Below are 16296 nucleotides of genomic sequence, written 5' to 3' on the forward strand. Positions count from 1 at the left end.
TTCAATAGATGTTTATTAATCACCTTCTATGACCATGGCATTATTTTTCGTGCTAATAACACAAGAATGAAATAAGATACAGTTCCTGCCCTCACCGAGCTCTGAAAGCCATTAACAAGTTTACTAGGGGCAGCTAGGTGGCGCAGTGGATAAAGCACTGGCCTTGGATTCAGGAGGATCTGAGTTTAAATCTGGCCTCACACACTTAACACTTACTAGCTGTGTGACCCTGGGCAAGTCACTTAACCCCAATTGCCTCACAGACACACCAAAAAAACCAAGTTTACTAATCAGTTTAACTGGGAGGAAAAAAATTCATCATTAAGGATACCATGAATTTAAAGCTGACTCTTAAACTGATTAACTATGCAGTTTGGATCCTCTAGTCCTATTGTATTCTATTAGACTAAAAGGTAGATGATGCTGTGTTTTCAGTGGACCTTCTGGTAGGCCTTATCAAGGTGGAAAGACTTCTAGTATGGGTGTAGAACTGTGTCTATCTTTCCAGAACAAGTATACCTGAGGTCAGAGGGTATTATTATCAGGAGGCTAACATATGAGAGATGAACATTTTAGCCTCTAGAAGCTAATAACACTGTCTCAAAGAGATGTGAAAGGGTTGTCACTGATATCTATATAATAAGCATCTCCAATAGTACAGTCATGGGTGTCATTTATGAATATATGATAGTAGTAAGTATAGTTTGGAAAAATGCAGGCTTTTGCTAATTTGGGGCTAGTGCATCTGAACTTAAATACTGACATGGCTACTGCTAACTATATGACTTTGAGCCAATTACCCAATCCTTCTGGGCCTCCAATTCCTCAATGACGACTTCTAAGAATCATCCCAGCTCTAGCTTTGTGTATGTATGTAATTTGGCATAATAATAAAAACATATCTTCATAGCAATTCGAGGTATGTTCTTTTAAATTTACAGTTGTCTATCTTAAAATTCATTCAAATCACTATTTCAATTGTTTTTCATATTACTTACCTAACTAAGTAGGAAATGGTAGAGAGGGCTACAGGGAAGATTTCAGGAGCAGTGATGAAGGAGGGGACAAGTCTTTGGTTCCAGATTAGTGATTTGGATTTCAATTATTTCTTGCTAGGAGCCAAGGGTAGAGGTTGGAGAGAGGAAGCACTTACAATATGACTCCTCCTGCCTGTAAACTCCTTGAAGCCAGGGACTGTCTTTTTGTTTGTATTTTTATCCCCAACACTTAGCGCAGGGCCTGGCATATAGCAAACACTTAATAAATGCTTATTTCCATCCTGCATCCCTCACTCTCTACTCAATTTCTGAAAGGGAAAAAAATAAATTAATAGTCACCTAAGTATACCAAGTCAGGAGTGTGTCTCTAAAGTAATGTAGGTGTGTGATGTTTTGTTTCTTCTTCCTTTTGTGGAATTCAATTTGGATTCTGATTATTTCTCTCTTAAGAACTTTCTTATTTCTTCTACCATCATCCTGCCTTGGAATGATGAGGAAGGGGATTTGTTACTGGATTTCGATTTCAGGGAAAAGGAGGGATCCATTTGAGAAGTAAACAGAGGCTAAGAAAGATAGGAGAGAATTATAGAGAAGAAGGGTTCACAAGGAGGGGTTAATATTAGCCTATGAATAACATTTTTCTTAGTGTGTTGTTTAGAAACATGGCAGCTACCCTAAAATAGATAGCAGATTAAATCAGTTTTAGAAACTATAAGAACATTGTGAACAATCAAATTGAAATCTCATAGAGAGGCAATGTGATTTAATGGAAAGAGGGTATAACCAGGGGCAGCTAGGTGGTACGGTGGATGAAGCACCAGCCCTGGATTCAGGAGGACCTGAGTTCAAATCTGGCCTCAGACACTTGACACTTACTAGCTGTGTGACCCTGGACAAGTCACTTAACCCTCATCCCCCCCCCCAAAAAAAAGAAAGAGGGTGTAGCCTCCTTCCTCCATTAGGAAAACTTGGGGGTACATCCCACCCCTGAAATACACAGGTTGTATAAACCTGGTTAAGTCACTTATATCTAACAGAGCTTTGGGCAACTCTCTAAAAACAGAAGTTGTGGAGAAGGTGCTGACCTCACCTGGGTACCCTTTACACTACAGAAACCACAGGTCCAACCCCTATCCCTATACTTCTGGTTCTATTATATACTGGCAGTTCTCAGACTATGGTCCAGTGACCATACTTGGGATCTATTATCATATGTCACACTAGTAATACTAAGACTTTTACATTTTTAATATGGTAAATATCAATAAATAAACCCAAATAAAGAAAAGTTCATGGGGAGGGGTCCTCAATTATTTTTAAGAATGTAAACGGGTCTCAGGACCAAAATGTTTGATAATCATGGTTTTATACCAATATAATCACAGGTCTGGGCCAAAAAAAAATGCAAGGCACTCAATGTCCATATTTTCATCTGTAGCAGTAGCATTTTGGGAATTTAAGAGTATATACAGACTTTTTAATGTTGTTTTTGTTTTTTAATTTAATTGTTTATTTTGATTTTTCTTAATTACATGTAGAGAGATTTTTTTGAGTTCCAAATTTTTCTCCCATCCTCCTTTCCCTTCCTGCTCCTGAAGTCAATAAGGAATCTGATATATTATACATTACAATCATGATAAACATATTTCCACATTAATCAGGACAAAAGGAAAGAAAAAAATGCAAGAAAAAAAATAAAAACAATAACAAAAAAGCAACAACAAAAGTGAAAATAGTATGCTTCAGTCTGCATTCAGACTTCATAGTTCCTTTTATGAACGTAGAAAGCATTTTCCACCGTAAGTCTTTTGGCGTTGTCTTGGATCATTGCAGTGCTGGAAAGAGCCAAGTCCATCACAAAATGTTGTTGATACTGTGTACAAAGTTCTCTTGGTTCTGCTCCTTATACAGACATTTTAAGAACAACATTGTATCACTTGCATATGATATTTGTTTAAATGGTGCTGAGTCATCAATCACAATTTCATTACCACTTTTAGAGGGACAAACTTGGTCATTATCATTCTATGCTGTTTGGTTTTCATTTGTTCTTCTTTCCTTTTATATTTTTGTAGTCATTGTGTATATTGTCTTGACTGGTTCTGTGTATTTCATTTTGCATCAGTACATAGGATCATATGTTCAGAGTTGGAAGAGAACTTAGAGTTCACTGAGTCCAACACCCTTATTTAACAGATAAGAAAACTGAGGCACAGAAAGATTAAGAGACTTGCCCAGATTTATTTGGCACTAAGTATTAGAGGGAGGATTTGAACCCAGGCCCTCCTAACTCTAAGCTCAGTGTTCTATCCATGTAATATCATGTTGCCTCTAATAAATTCATATAATTCTTCCTGTGTTTCCCCATATTCTTTACATTCATAGTTTCTTAAGGTATAGTAATCTTCTATTATATTTATGCACTACAGTTTGTTTTGAAGTTTCCCAATCTTTGGACATTTACTATATTTCTAGTTTTTTGCCCCTACAAAAAGGACTGTTGTAAATATTTTCATATATCACATTCATATTCCTATAGCACATAGTTCTAACCATGGAACTATCTTGCTTGTGATACTTCACACTCCTACTGCCTTTAGGATAGAATACATATGAATAGGCATCCAAAACCTTTCACAATCTAACTCAAACCTCTGTTTCTAGATAGATTTCACATTATTCCCCCTCCACTGTTCTATTTTCCAACCAAACTGGCCTGCTTGCCATTTCCCATCCATTCCCCATCTGCAGACCCTTACACCGGCTTTCCTGTCCTCTCCTTCATCATCCTGTCATGTTTGGAATGATCTCCACTACCACCTCTTCTTGGAATACTTAGCTTAATTATCTTAAGTCAAATACTTCCTCCTGTTACAAAAGGCCTTACTTGGCAACATTCCCCCCAACCCCAATTTATTAATGATCATTCCAGTGGATAGAGTGCTGAGCCTGGAATCAGGAAGACCTGAGTTCAAAGCTGGCCTCAGACACTTAACAGCTATGTGAGCTTGGACAAGTCATTTAGCCTTTATTTGCTTTAATCCACTGGAGAAGGAAATGGCAAGCCATTCCTGTATCTTTGCCAAGAAAGCCCCATGGACAAGCGTTGGCTTGCTATAATCTATGAGATCACAAAGAGTCAGAGATGACTGAACAACAAAAAAAAGATCCTCAAAGGCTGGTTCTATTTCTCTTTTGTCTTTTTGTGTACTAAGTAGGTGTTTAAAAGTGATTGTTAAATTGAATTGATTTAAACATTATATTTTTTAAAATGCTGGTCCACCTTCAGGAAGATAAGCTTTCATTTTCTTTTTTAAAAGTGGTAATGGATTTGTGATGTGATGACCTATTCCCACTATCTTTGCCAATCCTCACTTGTGACCAATGGTGACCACAGTGACATCTGTGAGGTACAGTCTCTGGCTGTGGAACAGCATAAAGCTAACTGACCCATGAATATGCCATACTGGCAACCTTGACCTATTTAATACTATGCTTTAATCAGCTGATAAAAGAAATAACAAGAGATTAAGTTCATTTCTTCATTTTGATTCAATCTTCTTAATTAACTAGAATAAATCAATAATATTTAATTCCCAGTCCTATGTTCCTGTGCTTAAATTATATTTTATTTTTGCTGCACTAAAATTATACATTGATCTTACAAAGCTTGGACAAACCTACAATACTTCTAAACTATGCTTTTGATAACCATTCTGATGTTGACTGTTGAAAAATATGACTTTAGTTTGGTTTTTTTTTTAAGCCATAACCACAAGTTCTGGGTCACACTTAATAATTTAATACCTTCATTTTCCAAGCCCCCCCCCCCCCAAAAGAAAGATTCTCTACCTTTACTGAGATCTCCTTTCCCAAAGGACTGATACTGTAACATTCATCTAGGCATATGTTGATTCAGATAGCTTTGTAATAATTCCCAATTTGATGATCCCCCTTTTCAAAAAAGTATTTCATCCTTCCCTCCTAATCTCTTCAGTGGTAATTCAGAGTCCCTAAATCATGATCTTTCTTTTGTCTTTCATTTTTGTTTGGAAGTGTGTTTATAACAGCATTTAGGTGCTGCTTCGCCTGGAGTCTGAAAGACATGAGTTCAAATGTGACCTCACATACTTCTAACTATGTGACCCTGGGCAAGTCACTTAACTTCACTCAGCCTCAATTTCCTCATCTGGAAAAAGGCGATAATAGTATCGATCTTCCAGGGTTGTGAGGATCAAATGAGGCAATTCTTGTAAAGTGTTTGGCAAAATTCCTGATGCATAGTAGATGTTTAATTATTGTTTTCCTCTCTTATCTTTTTGTTTTTATGTTTTTTTTCTTTTTGTTTTCTTTTGTTTTTGTGAGGCAATTGGGGTTAAGTGACATGCCTAAGGTCACACAGCTAGGAAGTGTAAATTGTCTGAGGCTGGATTTGAACTCAGGTCCTCCTGAATCCAGGGCCAGTGCTTTATTCACTGCGCCACCTAGCTGCCCCCTCCCTTATCTTTTTGATATACTGATTCTATGATTTGCCTGTTTGTTTCTCATAACTATTCATAGCCATTCTCTATAGGATGAAGTCAGAAAATAGTTGCCAAATTGCAGGGTTATGTGAAATCTTCTAACCCAAAGCAAAATTAGCTTAAACTCATAAAAATAACAGCAATTCAAATACCACTCTTGCTGTTCCACATTTATGATGTGTGTGTGAATGTTCATGGATGTGTGTGAACCATTCAAGTTTTTAATGAAAGGTTCAATGGAAGGTTTAATGGATAGTGAGAACACAAACTCATTTTTATTTCTATTTGGTCTATACGATGTTTGTGGTTGTAGACCCAAATAGATTTCCAGCACAGCCATGTCTCTTATGAATTCGGCCACTTTTTCCTTAATGCAGAAACCAGTGACTTACCTCAGCTCATTTTTTCTGTCTCTTGTTCTTTCCTCCAGTAACTCCAAAGAAACCCCATCTACTCCCAAGCTAAACTATGTGTTTGCTAATTAATTAAGAGACAGGATCCATGGGAGGCAAAGTCAAGAAATAAAGATTTAGGCAACAAGTTCTTGAAGCAAAGGGTGGGAAGTACATTATGATAACTTTTATGTGATGACAATAATGACTAACCTGCATTTTAGTGATGATCAATCCAATCCAAAGAATGAATGATGATGCCAGCAAGGTGTTTTTAAATGAAAGGTATTTTGATGATTTGTGCTACAATTATTGTGATGTCAGCACAGGGAAAAAGTACTGTTAAAAGTTGAGGATACCTTTCCTCAAATTTAAGCCCTATAAAAATAATTTTAAATGCTGATCATTACTTCTTTAATAAAACATTTGGCAATAATACCACAGATATTTGGCTGTGCCACTCTAAACTAACTTCCATTGTACTTGGTTCATTAATAATACTCCTGCATGCCTCAGCTTTTGCTTTCTTTGTATTTAACTTCTGAATTCCTCCTTTTAGGGCTTTATCAGTGTAAATGAAATTAATGAGCTAGGTGGCAATTCCACGAATCTATCCCCTTCTACTCAGCTCCCCACTGACGCTGATGCTGATGCTGATCCCACTGAGCCTTCCACAGCTGTGCTGGTGAGCCAGCCACAAAATCAAGAGGTTTGTTGGAGTGACATTTCATTCATTCGCTGCATTTCCTCATGTCATAAATTAACCCAGAGTTAACTGCAAATGGGAGGGTGTATAGCAAATTTATTTGTTTGGGGAAAGGTCAATCACATTGTGTTGGCAAGACATATTCATTCTTGGGGTTGTAAACAACAACAGAAATAATGATAATTGATGTTTATTTTCTGCTATAAAGTTTACAATGCACTTTATTTGTAATTCATTTACTGCTGATGAAATGTGTTTTTATATGAGGGAAGTCCAACCAAAAGTTAGTTGGGAAGGTAAAGCCTACAAATGAACTTCGAATCTTACCTTGACTAAATACAACCTTGATTTCTTTAGAAATTTGGAAGAGCTGATTAGAGAATAGACTTAAAGTATTATATGGAATGATGACTTGCATATAATGATTATTTTCCTTGATATTTGATTTGATATATATTTGTGCACGTGTGTGTCCTCATGAATTCTGAGGCATTCTAGGAGGAGGGTAGAATGATGACAACAGGATAAGGAATATCAAAGTCAATGTTCTGCTGATTTATATTAAATGTTGACTGTTGAGAATTTGGCAACGAAAAAAAGAAACGCCTCTTCTTTTGTGGGTTCTTTTGAAAAGTACAACGAAATATATTATTAAATTAGGTATCTGATTTGTTTGTGAAACTTGCCCTTTTACTACATGTAGACACATCCATATACTCTTCTCTTATCAAGCTACAGTCACCTGTCTGTTCTGGATCTATATCTCTTCATTCACTTTCTCCTCATCCTCTTGCTCAACTTCCATCAGTCCATTGGCCTGAAGTCTTGGCTGCCCCACCTGTCGACCCTTTTCCTTTAAATGATACACCTCCTCCTCTTCCAGCTAAAAAACACCGGAGGCACCAACAGGTAACAACGAATGTGATACTGATAGTTTTCGTGGCCTTTGCCTTGACAATCAAGTCACTCCTCCATGGAGTCAGGGCAAAGGAAACAGTACATGGAAATTCTGGTCTTTTTTCAGAGTGTACTGCCAGCATGAGGTATTACTGGCAAATCCTGACATATCCCCAAGCTTTGGTTATGCTACTACAGCATATAGTTGAGAGGCTTCAAGAGATAATGGTTATCAAAACCTTACAAATTTTCAAGCAGTTGTTATATCACAGAAATCAAGAGTTAGAAGGGATTCCAGAGGCCATCTAGTCCAACCCAGACACAGAAGGAATCCTCACAATAACACACCCGTAAAGTAGTTAGCCATTCTCTCCTTAAAGAGCTCCAACATATCAGGGCAGCTAGGTGGCACAGTGGACAGAACACCAGCCCTGGAGTCAGGAGGACCTGAGTTCAAATCCAGCCTCAGACACTTAACACTTACTAGTTGTGTGAACCTGGGCAAGTCATTTAACCCAAATTGCCTCACCAAAAAAAAAAAAAAAGAGCTCCAAAATAGGAGAGAATCTATAATGCCTATTAATGCAAAACATCTTTATTCCTTAATTTATGGTACGTTGATTTTTCAGTTACTTGAACTTTGATCTTTTACAAATGAGGGACTTATTTTTTTTTAAACAATACTTTCTTTTTCTGTATCCTCCTCATGCCCTCTGCTAATTAGATATTCAAAGCCTGGGTTTTAAGCATATCTTTCTCAATCATGTCTAAACCATACATATACATGAATTCTAAATAGTATTCAGTATATTCAGGAATAATGAAAAAGGCAAAGAAAATGAAGTGTATTCATTTGAATTCAAATTGAGATATCAAAAGCTCACAATGTCCTTGGTGAGTACTACAAAAAATAAGGGGTTCTTAACCTTTTTTTTTGTAACATGGCCCCCTTAAGCAATCTTTTGAAACTTATGGACCCTTTCTTTTAAATGCATAAAGTTATATATATATAATTATAAAGGAAACTGATTATATTGAAAAATAGTTATCAAAATGCTTTTTAGGGGCAGCTAGGTGGCACAGTGGATAGAGTACCAGCCCTGGAGTCAGGAGTACCTGAGTTCAAATCCAGCTTCAGACACTTACCACTTACTAGCTGTGTGACCCTGGGCAAGTCACTTAACCCCAATTGCCTCACTAAAAAAAATTTTAAAAAAGAAAAAAAAATGCTTAAAAAAAAAAGTTCACAAATCCTCTAATGAAGAACAACCTACAAACATGTATGAAAATTTAGATGAACAACTGTCCTTTCTGCTCCTTACCATGCCTTGCCCTTTTATCCCTCACCACCACTGCCCCTGTAAAAGACTGTCTAGGCTCCTGCCCTTTAATAGAGCATTGTTACTCCTACGTATTTATGGATTACTATTGCCTAAACATGGTGGCCAGAAAGGCTTCTGTTTCAAAGATGGGGGCAGGTAACTGGAATTCACAAGGAAATGCTGCTAGGAATGGAAGAAAATCTTGTGTACAGCTGTGGTCTCCATCCTTTCTCCCTAGAAACTCAACCCTAGGCAAAAAAAAAAAAAAAGGATTATCTAGCAGTGAAATGACTTTCAAATATAGGCTTTGCAGTTGAGCATTAATTGAACTGGGGGTGATGGGGAGAGCAAGGAGGGCAGACTTCAGGGGTAGTGGTGGAGATTTTATCTTTTCTTTCATGTTATATTAAAAAGGAATCATGGTAGCTCTTTGGATTTTAGAATTTTTGCTGTCTGGTCACAAGGTAGCCAACAAGTCAAGATTTCTAATATCTTTCCCACCCCCAAGATTTCTACAAACTTACACACACACACACACACACACACACACACACACACAGACCCCAAAATAATTTGGCACCAGTAAATTTATGTTGTTTGGGCCAGACCAAACCACTGTCTTTTTTTCCCCCAAATAGTGATAGGAATAGGGCTCGGAACTATGGTTTCAGGAAGACCTAGGGAAGGAAACTTCCTTTACTAATGTCAGAGAAGACCCAGATGGAGACATTTATATTACCAATGCTGAGCACCACCATCTCTGTAAGCTAACATGGTAGAGCACCAAGAGGTTAGGTTACTTGGCCAGAGTCATACAACCAGCATATATGAGAGGCCAGGTCCTCCTGACTCTAAAGCCAGCTTTGACTATGCACTCTGGCACAATGCCGTCTCTAAATAGCAATGACTGTTAATAAACAAAGAGCAGACTTATAGTGGATTAGTGTTCCCCTCCTAGGCACTTGAGGCAACTAGGTGGCAGAGTGCACAGAGCACTAGGCCTGCAGTCTGGAAGACAGATCTTCCTGAATTCAAATCCAGCCTCAGACACTTACTAGTTGTGTGACCCTGGGCAAGTCACTTCACCCTGTTTGCCTCTGTTTCCTCATTTGTAAAATGAGCTGGAGAAGAAAATGGCAAACCACTCTAGTATCTATGCTGAGAAAACCCTAAATGGGGTTATGAAGAGTTGGACACAAATGAAACATCTGAACAAACTAAACATTAGCTATTAATGTAAAACTATGGGCCTTATTATCATAATAAATTTTTTTTTTTGGTGAAACAATGAGGGTTAAGTGACTTGCCCGGGGTCATACAGCTAGTAAGTGTCAAGTGTATGAGGCTGGACTTGAACTCAGGTCCTCCTGAATCTAGGACTGGTGCTTTATCCACTGTGTCCCCTAGCTGCCCCCAATAAAAATACTTTTAATTTATATATAAGTATATATATTGTTTATTAATAATATACTAGGCACCATAGTAAAGTTGTCAAGCTCTTCTGCAACACTTTTTAACAAATTGAGTATTTATAATATTGTTTATAAAGAATTTAACATCATGTTTTCTTTGTTAAGTCTATGGAAGATACACTACCTCACAATTAACAAAATACTTTGCCCACAAGAGCTCTGTGATTGATAGTTCTGGTGTCATAATCCCTATTTTACATGTACAGATACTGGAATCAGAGGCAGGGTCTTGCCGAACATCACACAATCAGGTTGCAGCAAAGGCAAGATTAAAACTGAAGTCTTCTTCCTGGTCTCTCTGATCTTTCTGTTACAACATGCATCCTTTGGGAATGTGGGTGGGGGGAAGGGGAAAGCCAGGTTCAGGACTGTGGATTCCAACATTTCTGTTCATAATACACATTTAGCTTTTAATTTGTCTGAAAAGTCTTTTGTTAGTGTGATGTTTCCCAACAGGTAACCCCAGTAAGTAAATCCCCTATTGTCCGTGACGTGTTTTTGTCAAGAAAAATTTGGATATATTTTAGGATGGTAAAACTTACATATATTCTTCGTCAGGAAACCAAAGAAATAAAATACTCTGCAGGAGAGTTTAAACTGGAGGAAAATTGCTGTTTGGCACCCCTTGACAAAGGCATTTAATACAAGTGTGATACCCAAGAGAACACTGACTATGAGAACAATATGTGGATTTAAGGCTTGTGTTTGAAAATGATCAAACTGTAATTAGATTTTAAAACAGTTTCCCTGCTTACTTGTTCTTTCTCTCCATTTTCTACCTTTACTCTCTTTTTAACTCTGTTCCTATTTTCTCATTCATTTCTAAGAACTGTCAAGAGAGACGGGGGGAAAAACTACTTATCTCCCCTGTCAACTGGATGCTTCACCATCCACAGGGGGATCATGATAATAATTTGTAAGTCTTCTGGAGACATTAACAAAAGTGAAAGTTGAGGAGTGGTCATTTTTAGTATTTTTAAAGTTGTAATAGTAAATCCTGTCAGTGTCCATGCATCTGGTCTGGGGACCAGGGTTTAACTCAGGTTTGCTTTGAAGAAGTTGTGTGACTTTGGGCAAGAAAGTTTACCTCTTTGCTCCTTAATTTCTTAATACGTCTGCAAGATGAGTTGGAATAGATGTCCTCTCTTAAATGTTCTTCCAGCTCCAAAATTCTAGAATAGCCATTATTCCTAAGTCTACATTTTAGTGAAAGTAAATGTAAAGGCAATCAAAAACATAGGCTATGGCAAATTTCCAAGCCAGTTAACTCCATTCTGATCTGTGCTGAATGTTGTTTCCTTAAGTGTGTCTATTTCAGTTACTCAGAATTTCCCAATTTGCTTTGTGATTTGCATTTAAAGCACTTTAGAAATCTTGAAGAGAGGAAGAAACAACACAAGGAAGGACTCTATCTAAGTGATACCTTGCCTCGGAAGAAAACTACTCCTTCAGTATCTCCACATTTCAGCAGTGCTACTATGGGAAGAAGTATCACTCCCAAGGTGAGATGTGGAAAAGGGAAACACCTACATATTTAGTGTAATTGCTAGAAAGAGCATTAAATGTAAGAAAATTTATAAAACAGCCTGATTTAAAACACACACACACACACACACACACACATACACACACAGGTAATAAACTGCCATACTGCTAGTTGCTAAGTGGAGACAATGAAGATGCAGCCTGGTATACGAGAGAAGTGTTGATTTGGGGTCATGGGATCTAGGTTCAAATCCCAACCACTATATACTGTGTGACCTCGAGCAGGTCACTTAAACCCTTCAGTCTTCAGTATCTTTATTTGTACAATGTAAGTAAATGAAGCATTTATATCAACAAACACAGTCAGTGCTTATTACATGCTAGGTACTATGCTAAGCACTGGGGATACTCCATCACCCAAATAAAAGCCCCTGACCTTAAGGGGCACATATTATAATGAGGGAGACAACATGCCAACAACTATATTAATTCAATGGAAGGAAAGGGAGAGGAAGCAAGTGCCAGGCATTGTGATAAGCATTTTCCAGATATTATCTCATTTGATCATACAAGATATATACGGTGCAAATAGGAGGTGATCTCAAAGAGTACATAAGTGGGGTTGTTGAAGGGTGTGGCAGAAGCAAGAACAAAGAAAGTCCTCTTTCAGAGGGTTGCATTTAAGCTGTTTAAGGGAGCCAGGTTGGATAGACCTCTAAAGTCCATTTCGGCACTAAACTGTGCTGTATGTCAAAATAGGGTGATCTTCCCTTCCTCAGTTGCAGGTAGCAGCATTCCTGCTCACATTATTCCTCATGCATGGTAAAGCCTGGCCAACCCCTCTGCGGAGTGGGGGCTCCCACTTGCATATCCTTAGAGTTACAGTAGTAAATTCTGTCCAGTCTCCATGCGCCTTGTCAGGAGATAGAAACTGGCCTTTGCTATGTGGTTCTGCTCACCTAAAGGCAAGAGCCTTCTCTTAGGTGCTAGAACACTCTTTTTTATTTTTTTCCCTGAAGCATTGTTCTGGCTGCCATTTGCCTAAGGATTCCTTTGTGATTTTCTGCTAGGGTCACCTGCCCCTAGGACAGAGTAATAGCTGTGGCAGCGTCCTCCCCTCACTCCCTGGCAACCGGATGCCAAAGATTCAGAATCGAGGAGGATGCACAAAGGTACAGAACTTTTGAAACACAACCCTGCTTCTGTAACATTTGTATTTTATTTGCTTTAGTGTTTAAGATAACAGGGTGTCAACCCCAGCTCTAGATTTTGTTGTTGTTTCAGTCGTTTCAGTCTTGAGGAGTTATTATTATCATTGTTTTTTATTGTTTAGCTGTTGCTGACTCGTTGTGACCCCATTTGGGGTTTTCTTGGCAAAGATAATGGAGTGGTTTGCCATTCCCTTCTTCAGATCATTTTATAGATGAGGAAACTGAGGCAAATAGGTTAAGTAACTTGCCCAGGATCACATAGCTAGTAACTATCTGTGGCTGGATTTGAACTCAGGTTTTCCGACTCCACACCCAGTGCTCTATCCACTGAACCACCTATCTGCCTCCGAGGTAAAGAAGGATTAAAATAATGTGCAAATAACTGACATCTGATTTCTAAAGTTAAATATCTATGCTGAAGAAATATACACCACATACATATTTGTTGCTTAGTTCATGAATTTATTCTTCATTCATTGAGTAGTTTACTTTGGGGATGCTTTTTGCTGCCCCAATCAGTTAACAGAAACTAAAGTAACTGATTTTTTTTATAAGAGAAATATAAAGGGCAAGATTTGAATAAAGTAAATCCAGTCACTGAGACTTGTGTCTATTTATTTCCCCTTTAACTCAGAAAAGAGAGAAAGAATGTAAGTCAGTCAAGCAATAAACAACTTACAATGTGCTAGGCACTATGCTTGATTCTGAAAATACAAATACAGAGAATGAGACAATCTCCTAAGCAATAAAAGGCTTGATGAAAAACATTCCATGAGCTGTAGTTTTGTAAGCTATGATGGAATGAGTTCCAGTCAGGCTGTCATTCACCAGGGAGCACAGGTGGAGCAAAACCCATTTCTATTGAATAGTTTTCCCTTACTTCCTGTTTTATAGAACTTTTTTTTTAATGTACTTTTGCCACTGGGTACATAGACAACAAAGCTTCAGTGAGTCACTAAATTAACCAAAAAGACATAAATCAGAGCCATTCAAATGCTTACATATTTATAAATTACTATTTTGTTTCCAATTACATGTAAAGACAATTTTTTAACATTCATTTTTTTAAAAAAGTTTAGTTGCAAATTTTCTTCTTCCCTCCCTTCTCCTAAAAAGGTAGCATTTTAAATATGTTATATGTGCTTACATTTTTTTTTTTTTGGTGAAACAATCATTCATGAAAAAGATTGAGGGTTGGGGAGGGGAATCATTCTTGCTATATAGAAAGTGTTGGGTTTTTTAAGATGAAAGTAAGAAATAGTTTATAGTGAAAGCTTACGTTAAAAAATTAGTTTATCGGGAGCAGCCAGGTGGCATAGTGGGGGGACAGCCATGTGGCATAGTGGATAAAGCACTGGCCTGGATTCAGGAGGACCTGATTTCAAATCTGGTCTTAGACACTTGATACTTACTGGCTGTGTGACCCTGGGCAAGTCACTTAACCCTCATTGCCCCAAAACAAACAAACAAACAAACAAAAATGAGTTTATCAACATTATTGGCAAGACCCTTTGTGAAGATGTGTTATGTTAATTCTACTGAAGAAAAAATGTTGCAGTGTTGCCCTATTTCTGATAGTTTTCTGTTTCCCCAAGTAGGATGTTCAAATCAAACATGCACAACAGGGGCAGCTTAGGGTGTACAGTGGATAAAGCACCGGCCCCGGATTCAGGAGGACCTGAGTTCAAATCCAGCCTCAGATACTTGACATTTAACTAGCTATGTGACCCTGAGCATAGTCACTTACCCTGTCTTCCTCAGTGTCCTCATCCTGTACAGTGAGGCGGGAGAAGGAAATGGCAAGCCACTCTAGCATCTTTGCAAGAAAATCCTAAATGGGGTCACAAAGAATGAGCACAACTGAAAGGGACTCAATAACACATGTCATGTTTAAAATGCGTATGGCCTTAGTGGTTAGAGAGACACATTGAAATTACAAAGATTCCCTCCCCCCAACTCCCATTAAGAGAAAGTATATTGCTTAACTATTTTCTTAAAGGTTAATCCTCCGTAACTTGTTCCACAAAGTGACAAGGGCATTTAAAGTGTGCTTTTAGATTGACATAAGTAACAGTTCTAGGACTTATTTTTGTACTTCCTTGGAGAGAGAGCAAGCTTTAATGTGATGCTAGAGCACTTGTCTTCATTTTGTAATTATAGAGTTGGTGGAATTATTGTTGTTTATTAATTTTTGTGGGTTAGAGTTTTGTTTTTGCTAAGCACATTGGTGGCCTGCCAAAAAGCAGAGGACTCGGCCCTAATGTTGTTGGGAAATATTGGCTGATTTCATTATAAATATGACAGTAAAATGCTTTCAGAATTGGATGCATGTCATGGTCTTAAGTTAGTTATAAGTGTAGCATGTTACTATCTTTTACCATTGCAACATTAACTAAAATAAAACCAGTGACAAGCTACTTCTTTGCTGCTGTTCATGATATCTCAAGGACAGTGTTGTACATAGCATCACTCACATAATACAGTTTGGGAACTATCCATAACAGAATATTAATGCTTTTAGTTTTAAAGTTTGTTTGTTCTGGTAAAGAGTAATGAAAAACACTCATGTGAGTATCAGAATGAGTAAGATCTTTGTCCTTTTGTCTTTTTTCAAATGCAGGAAAATCCAAAAAAGGTAGGACACCCTTTTTGAATGAGATAATGTGTGCTTTTTCTGGTTTAAGCTGATGATTAACTGATTGCTTACCACCTCGAAGAGCTCAGAGAGGAGGGAGAGAAGGAAGGATACAATTTGGAACTCAGAACTTAAAATAAAAATGTTTATTTAAAAAAAGAAAAGAAAAGAAAAGAAAATGATTAAAAGGTTACTGTGAAGTCATCTTCCAGGATAAAATATACTCTGATTTTAAAGTTTTGTACAATGCTATAGTGGCTTAGCATCACCATGAATCTAAATTTTCATTTGAAAACCTAGACAAAATTTACCACATACTCTAGAAACTAAAATATATGTTTGCAGCTGCTGTTGATTTGTGGGCAGCTGCTGCTAATAGGCAGTCCTTCAAGTTTTTATTCTTTATTCCAGGGTCAGATGATATTGGAAACACTAGAGTGGTGGAGACATTGTTTGCTAAACATGAACCCAAATAAGGGGAAAGGTGTAGATCTTGATGAGGGCTTGAGGCAGATCATGCTGTTAACTCCTTTTCATAACTAGAAAGAGACATCTGGAGATTTAGCCTTTCAATCATTCTTCTTTTTCTTCAGTCCTTTCAGTCATGTCCAACGTCTTCATGACTCCATTGAGGCTTTCTTGCCAAAGACACTGG

The 16296-nt window shown here is 37.7% G+C and overlaps 1 protein-coding gene across 1 annotated transcript in view; it reads left to right on the forward strand.

Annotated features, from left to right (window-relative positions):
• The window catches only part of PHLDB2 (pleckstrin homology like domain family B member 2), a 118318-nt gene that overhangs the window by 65120 nt on the left and 36902 nt on the right, over positions 1 to 16296 (forward strand). Inside the window, 5 exon segments of the mRNA XM_043997054.1 lie at positions 6473 to 6622; positions 7352 to 7528; positions 11672 to 11812; positions 12866 to 12931; positions 12934 to 12967. Coding sequence (XP_043852989.1) covers positions 6473 to 6622; positions 7352 to 7528; positions 11672 to 11812; positions 12866 to 12931; positions 12934 to 12967 — 568 coding nt within the window.

Source organism: Dromiciops gliroides, chromosome 3 (assembly GCF_019393635.1).
Source record: "Dromiciops gliroides isolate mDroGli1 chromosome 3, mDroGli1.pri, whole genome shotgun sequence".
NCBI lineage: Eukaryota > Metazoa > Chordata > Mammalia > Microbiotheria > Microbiotheriidae > Dromiciops > Dromiciops gliroides.